This window comes from Coregonus lavaretus (genome assembly GCF_964263955.1).
Source record: "Coregonus lavaretus genome assembly, contig: HAP1_SCAFFOLD_243, whole genome shotgun sequence".
Classification (NCBI taxonomy): Eukaryota; Metazoa; Chordata; class Actinopteri; order Salmoniformes; family Salmonidae; genus Coregonus; species Coregonus lavaretus.
In genome coordinates this window covers 478,059-485,371 of record NW_028156709.1, presented here as the reverse complement: position 1 = coordinate 485,371, position 7,313 = coordinate 478,059, and the positions used below count along the sequence as shown (strand labels likewise).

General features: G+C 49.4%; 1 protein-coding gene across 1 annotated transcript; it reads left to right on the top strand.

Moving 5' to 3' along the window:
* The first annotated feature begins 809 nt into the window (after positions 1-809).
* Positions 810-6,994, top strand: LOC311126047 (uncharacterized protein). The gene is made up of 2 exons (XM_084200074.1): positions 810-891; positions 6,377-6,994. The coding sequence occupies exon 2, from the start codon at positions 6,488-6,490 to the stop codon at positions 6,944-6,946; it is 459 nt and encodes a 152-aa protein (XP_084056200.1). The 5' UTR covers positions 810-891; positions 6,377-6,487; the 3' UTR covers positions 6,947-6,994.
* The last annotated feature ends 319 nt before the right edge of the window (positions 6,995-7,313 follow it).

The following is a 7,313-nucleotide window of genomic DNA, read 5'->3' as shown; positions in this document are numbered from 1 at the left end:
GTGTGTGTGTGTGTTTGTTTGTGTGTGTGTCTGTCTGTCTGTCTGTCTGTGTCTGTTTTTCACCAAAAAAAGAACAAATAGTTTACCAGGATAGTGGGTCTGTGTCTGTCTGTCTGTGACTTTTTCCCCACAGCCCCCGAAAACTTGGCGAGTGGGTTCGGGGACAACCCGCGAGAACCCGGCCTAGAGTAAACAGAGTGCGTGTCGGGCCCCGACCTCTGACTTCCATACGACTCTGGTTTCTCTTCATTACGCACAAGCCTTTCGCCTTTTACTAAAGACTTCCGTGGAGAGGAACACATTTACGAGTTCAACGTATTTTTGGAGGGCCTTTGCTTCTGGCAGAGCCCGATATCTTGTTTCAAGAGAAATCAACAGAGACGGCGTCTGCCTGCCGCGCAGACTTTTTGCTCAGGCATTTGAGTTCGTGCTGGCTGACCGGTGTATTTTTCCAGTCAAAGTAGTCACTCGGCCAATTGAATTCAAGCCCGACAACGACGACTGGCGTATTTTCCGGCCTTTGAACAAATAGTAGCACTGGACGTAAAGAGCTAGTAGGGACATGACGCATTGGCGACTTTTTGGAAAAAAACACTCGCCTGTCGCCAGGGAAACGTGGAGGGGTTGCGATGGGAGGAGCACACTTTAGCCAAACCGCTGAGGTCTCCTGAGACCCCCGGGTGCCCGGCGGGTGCAGGGGTCAATTAGTGGGTTATCGCTTCTCGGCCTTTTGGCTAAGATCAAGTGTAGTATCTCGCTGTACTTGATCTTGAGAAGTGATCAGATAATTGTGCTTTTGCAAAAAAAATTGTTTTTTCTGTTTCACTATTGTTTTTTGTCCTGGTAGGTGGTGGTTTGGTGGTGGACTACAGGTGCACCAGCATCTGTAGGGTGAGTTAAGTGTTTTCTTCCTTTCTTTCTTTATTTCTTTTCTTTGTGTTAGCTTGTTGTTATTGTTGTTGTGTGGTTTTTGTGTTTACTTTAGAAAAAAAAACAAAAAAAATATTATCTGTTCTGTGTTTGCTCGTTGTTGTTTCTTTTGTTATTCTTATCTTTCTTATTTTTTGTTCTTTGTGTTTCCCCATCCTCTTGTAGCCCGAGTTTCCCTTTAGTTTTACCCCTTTGTTTTCTGTTTGTGTTTGCTAGCTTGGTTGGCTTGCTGGCTGGCCGGCCTGTCTAGCTTTTTAGCTTGGCTGGCCTGCTAGCCTCCTCGCCCCTTAGGCTTGGCAGGCATTGTTTGTTCCTTTCTGTTTGTATTGTACCCCCCCTGTAACCCATCCATACCCCCTCAAATTGTATTTCCATCCCCTGAACTTTCCCTTGTCTTGGTTTTTTGTTTATTGACTTTTGTGTTCACTTGGGGGGCCATTTTGTTGGCTGGCCGGCCTGCTAGCTGGTTAGCTTAGTCTGGCCTGCTGGTGAGGCCTGCTAGCCTTCCTCGCCCCTCAATTTGGCTTGTCTTGTGAGTATTTGTTTGTTTTTTCTGTGTCCTGTCACCCCATCCATATTATTTCCCTCGTCTTATACCCTTTTTTTCCCTCTTGTTTGTTTTGTCATCTGGGAGGTTTGGCATCCGGCCTGCTAGCTTGTTAGCTTAGACTGACTTGCTAGCACGGCCTGCTAGCCTCCTAGCCCTTGTACATTGTTTGTTTGGTGTGTTTTTTGTATTATATTTCCCATCCTTCCCTCGTGTCCCTCTTGTTTGCTTGTTTGTTTGTTTTGTCAACTGGGAGGTTTTAGCACCCGGCCTGCTAGCTTGTTAGCTTAGTCTGACTTGCTAGTGCGGCCTGCTAGCCTCCCAGCCCCCTCTAAATTTGTTTGTTTGGTGTGTTTTTTATTATTATATTTCCCATCCTCCCCTCGTGTCATTTTGTGTTTAGTTTAAACCCCCCACAGTCTTTCCCTATTGTTGATAAGTTTAGCTGGGTGCTGTGCTAGGTAGTTTGTTTTGTGTCCCGGGAATTGGTAGGCCCTGTTAGCTTAGCATAGCTGGGCCTGCCAGCCTCCCCCACTATTTTATTGTGTCTTTTTTTTATTTATTTTTATCACTGGTGTTGGGTTAAAGGGAGTGGGCCTCCATCATGTCAGCAGCACAGGCTGGCATGCGGAGGCACCACGCCGTGCGCCTCCTGTTAAAGGAGAAGGGAGGGAAATTAATGGAGTTATCCCGGTTGGATTTCTCCAGAAAATTCCTCCAAAAGGAACTCCGTTTCATTCCTGCGCAGGTGAACTGCATTCTAACCCTCCCTTATGGGAAGGGCTTTGATGTCAGTTTCGCCGGCGCCAGCTTCTTGAGGGAGTTCTGGGGGAAACTCCAGAACGCCCAGAACAAGCAGGGATCCCTGGCAGAAATGTTCGAGGTGATCAAGCTGACGGACAATAGCATCAAAACTGTTATTGTCCGTATGTACAATGAGATGGTACAACCGGAGGACGTTGCAGTATGGCTGGGCAGGTACTGCAACGTGAAGGGGCCACTGACCCAGGTGAAGGATCCCGATGGGATATGGACAGGGGCCTGGAGGGTCACTGTCCAGCAGAGGGAGGATCCCGGGGGCTATGGTGGGTTGAAAGCCATCCCATCCACCATAGTCCTCGGAGAGAACAGGGGCCATGTTCACTACCAAGACCAGCCAAAGCTGTGTCGTAAGTGTGGTGAGCATGGCCACCTAGCAGACGCCTGTGACAAGGTGGTCTGTATGAAGTGCCGGGAGGTGGGCCATCGCTACGAGGAGTGCACGAACGGAAGGTCGTGCCTCTGTGGCGAGCGGTCCCACCTCATCCGCAGCTGCCCCTCCTCCTGGGCCAATAAGGTCAGGGCTGGCAGGATGGAGGCGGCGGCTGCGGACCGGGCTTCCGAGCGCCAGAAGAAGGAAGCGGCAGTTGCCAAGGTAGCGGTAGTGGAGGAGGTGGTAGAGGAGGTGGTGGTGGCGGTAGCGGAGGAGGTGGTGGTGGCGGTAGTGGAGGAGGTGGTGGCGGTTGTCGAGGAAGTGGTGGCAGTAGTGGAGGAAGTGGCAGATAAGGTGGAGTGCGCGGAAGGTGCGGTGGTGGGAGAAGTGGGAGTGGAGGCAAAAACCCTCCCCACCCCAACCCCCCCGCCCAAGACTGAAGCGACCTCTGAAGGAGAAAGGGCCGAGAAAGACGGCTCTGGAGAAATGGTGAGTGAGAGCTCCCCAAGTGGGTCGGACAGCATGATGACAGTGTCGGAAACGACACTGTCAAGCGAGGAGAGTGTGGGAGTGGTGGGAGAGACCCTGGGCGAACACCTTCCCCTAAGGAAGAGAAACGCTGAGGAGCTCTCCGACCCCGAACAGGGAGAGGAAAAAAAGGGCAAGTTGGAGTGGGAGAGCTCCCAGGGGGAGGATGAGTCCAGGGTCTTCCCATCCAACTCCCCAAACCAGGAATCCTTTTTAAACCCAGTTTTTACCTCCTCTCCCTGCCACCCCCCCTTACCCCGCAGGGAGAGAGAGAAAGTTTCTAAATAACCCCTTTTAAACTGTTTTAATGCCTTCTTTCTTCTTTAGCACTGTTTTTACTAACCTCTTTTATGGCTTTTAACATCACCACCATAAATGTTAGGAGTATTAAGACTGAACTAAGAGCACAATCTGTTTTATCCTTTTTAGAAAGTTTTAATTCAGATGTGTTTTTATTACAGGAGTGTGGTCTACCCTTTTTAACCTCTTACAGTAAATGGGAGGAGAAGTGGCAGCATGGGCCCTCCATTTGGAGTGGTTCCAATTTTAATAAAAATGATGGTGTTGCTATTTTAATCAAGACCCCACAGGTGGTGGTGAAGGGGAGCACAGTGGTGGTTGGGGGACGTGCTCTTTTAGCCAAACGTAGTTTTATGGGGAGGGATTTTAACGTGCTAAATGTGTATGGTTTTAATAACAAACATGACCGGTGCGCACTTTTAGAAGACCTGCAGTCCCACATGCTGGGGAGGGATCCTCTAGTGGTGGGTGGGGATTTTAACTGTGTTTTAAGTAGAGCAGACAGGAGAGGAGCGGGAGAAGATTTTAAGGTAGATAGGTTTAGCGTTTTATTGCAAGGGTTGTGCAGGGATTTTAAACTAACTGACTGTTTTAAAACCCTGCATCCAAGAGAGGAGGGCTTCACCTGGACCAGTGGTGACGGCACCAGAGCCTCTCGCATTGACTATCTGCTTACCCGCGACTGCCCGCCAACTGATGCTAGAATAACCCCTGCTTTCTTCTCAGATCACGTGATGCTGACGTGCACCCTTTCACTAACTTCGGGTGTGACTGTAGGAAGAGGGCCCTGGAAACTGAACTGCTCCCTTTTAGAAGATGATAGAGTAGTTAGCCAGTACAGGGAGCAGTTCAGCCAGTGGCAGACGCTACAGGACTTCTTTGACACACGAGCACAGTGGTGGGAAATGGTGAAGGGTAAGACGAGGACCTTCTTTAGAGAGATAGGAAAGAAAAAAAGCAAAGAAAAAGATAGACGCATGTTGGGACTGCAGAAGCGACTGGAACGGTATTTTAATCTACATCAACAGGGTTTTGATTTTAACCAAGAAATCAAAGACGTTAAGAAAGAGATGGCATTTTTAGCAGAACAGAAGAGCAAGGGGGTTATTTTAAGAAGTAAAGAAAGGGAATTAGAAGAGGGGGAAAAATGTACCAGATACTTTTTTTAAAAGATAGTTAGTAAGGGTAGGGTAATGACGGGCTTAAAAGATAAAGTTAAAAACAGACACAGAGGGAATTAAAAAAGTAGTCGAGGGTTTTTATGGGGAATTGTTTGGTTTTAAAGATGTGTGTGAGGAAACAATGGAGGAGATTTTAACATACATCGACAGGACCATACCAAACACAGACGACCTAATAAAAGACCTGACGATGACCGAACTGGACAAAGGACTGAGACATTTTAAGAGGGGTAAATCACCGGGGGAGGACGGCCTCCCTTTGGAGTTTTATCTGACCTTTTGGGATGTTTTAGCCGACGAACTTCTGACTGTTTTTACTGACTTTGAACATCTTGACAGACTACCAGACATTTTTAGAACAGGGATAGTGACTCTTTTACATAAAAAAAACGACAGGACTGACCTTAAAAACTGGAGACCGATCACCCTTTTAAACTTTGACTATAAACTTTTTACTAAGGTTTTAACACTCAGAATGTCTTCTGTTTTAGGGGAGGTGATCCACCCGGATCAAGCCTGTGCCATTCCGGGAAGGAAGATCACGGACAGCCTAGTACTGATCAGAGATGCCATCTGTTATGCGAGAGACAGAAACATGCGGCTTATAGTCCTAAATTTAGACTTTGAGAAAGCTTTTGATCGGGTCTCGCACCAGTACCTCAAGGTACTGCAAAAAATGGGGTTCCCTGAAAGGTTTCTAGCTTGGGTGGGATTGCTGTATGGGGACATCACCAGCAGAATCCTTGTAAATGGGCATTTGTCAAGAGCAGTGGGAGTACACTGCGGCGTCCGTCAGGGATGTCCATTATCTCCCCTCCTGTTTGTGGCCTGCATAGAACCACTGGCACAGGTCTTGAGAAGGGACCAACGGATCAGTGGGGTGGGTATCCCGGGGAGTGGGGGGATGACCGCCAAGTGCGTTTTTTACATGGACGACATTAACATTTTATGCACTGACCTTTTATCTGTCGACAGGACTCTGGACAGGACTGACTGGTACGGACGAGCCTCTGGGGCGAGACTGAATAGAGACAAGACAGAGGCCCAATTTTTCGGACCGTGGGCAGACTCAGACTTGACAGGACTACCACTGACAGTTAAAATGACGGACATTAGGGTTCTAGGGGTTAAATTTGACAGGGAGGGAGGTGGTAGTGGGAATTGGACCGGGACGTTAGGGACAGTTAGACAGAGACTAGGGTTTTGGGGACTGAGACAGCTGACTTTGGAGGGCAAGGTTTTAATCATCAAGGCTGTGATTTTACCTGTCCTTTTATTGATCAGTTCTGTTTTTATCCCCCCACGAACAACTCTTTTAGCTCTGGACCGGATGCTCTTTTATTTCCTGTGGGGAAGCAAGTGGGAGAGGCTGAGGAGGGAGGTGGTAAAGAGGCCCAGGTTCAAGGGGGGGGGAAAGGCTTGCCTGACCTCTACTTGTTCCTGGGCAGCCGCTATACAGCGTTACACCTTACTTTTGCCACCTCCCCGGTCAACAACAAGACCCAGGCCCTCGCACGGTTCTGGCTGGGGTCTTACCTCAGGTCTCTGAGGTTGATCCCAGTCGACCTGCGAGCCCCAGTCTCTTTCCTGCTCCCCACACACTATGCACAGCTCAGAACGTTTTTAAGACATTTTAAACTGGAAAAAGAGCCTGTCACTGTTTTAACAAAACACCGCTCTCTTCTCTCTCTTGTGCAGGAACGGGAACCGGTGTGTCCAGTGCGCGGGCTTGCTATAGGCGAGCCCTCAACGGTTTGGCGCAACGTGGCCCATCCTGCTCTGCTGAATCGGCACCGTGACCTGTCCTGGATGGTCGCCCACGAGATCCTCCCGGTCAGGGCCGTTATGCACTCCCGGGGCATGGCGAGGACATCCGCGTGCCCCCGACCAGGCTGCGGCCAAGAAGAGTCGGTGAGGCACTTGCTCTGGGAGTGCAGAGCCGCACGGGACCTGTGGAAGGAAGCAGGCCCCCTGATCTCCCCACGCCTGCCAGCAGGGGAGGACCTAACGCCCCAGCTCGTGCTGTATGGGGTGGGCCGAAGGCCTATTACAACAAAGGCCTTCACACAACTCTGGCCCACCCTCACGTGTCTGAAGGATGCACTGTGGTCCTCCCGCAACCTGCTGGTAGGGAAACAGGTAGAGACCACCCCCCAGGCAGTGGCTTTAGTAGCCACGGAAGCCCTGGGGTGGTACGAACGACAGGGGGCCTCGACCCCAGGCGAAGGGTCCCCCACAACACCCAAGGTCCCGGCGGCCACGGCCTGACAGCGCTGCGGCGCCTAGGGCGATGCGCCTAGGGGAGGAGTCTCCTCTGGGCCCGACGGACGGGTACGGAGTAGTTTCAGGAAGAGCAAGAGGAGGCTTTTTTGATAAGGACTCACCCCGTTTTTGTACAAAGGACCGAAGACAGCTTTTTTAACAAAGTGACTTTTTGACAGGCTTTTTATGTCTTAAATTTGTTTTTACTTTGTTAAATCATTTATGCACATTTTAAATGGCTTTTAGTAATCGGCTTTTACAAGAATAGGTACTTTTATGTAGTATTGTTTTATTGCTTTAAATAAACAATTTGTACCCTTTTAAATTTAATTGTAATGTAATGCTGGTTTTTATGCACTTGATGCCGTTTTTA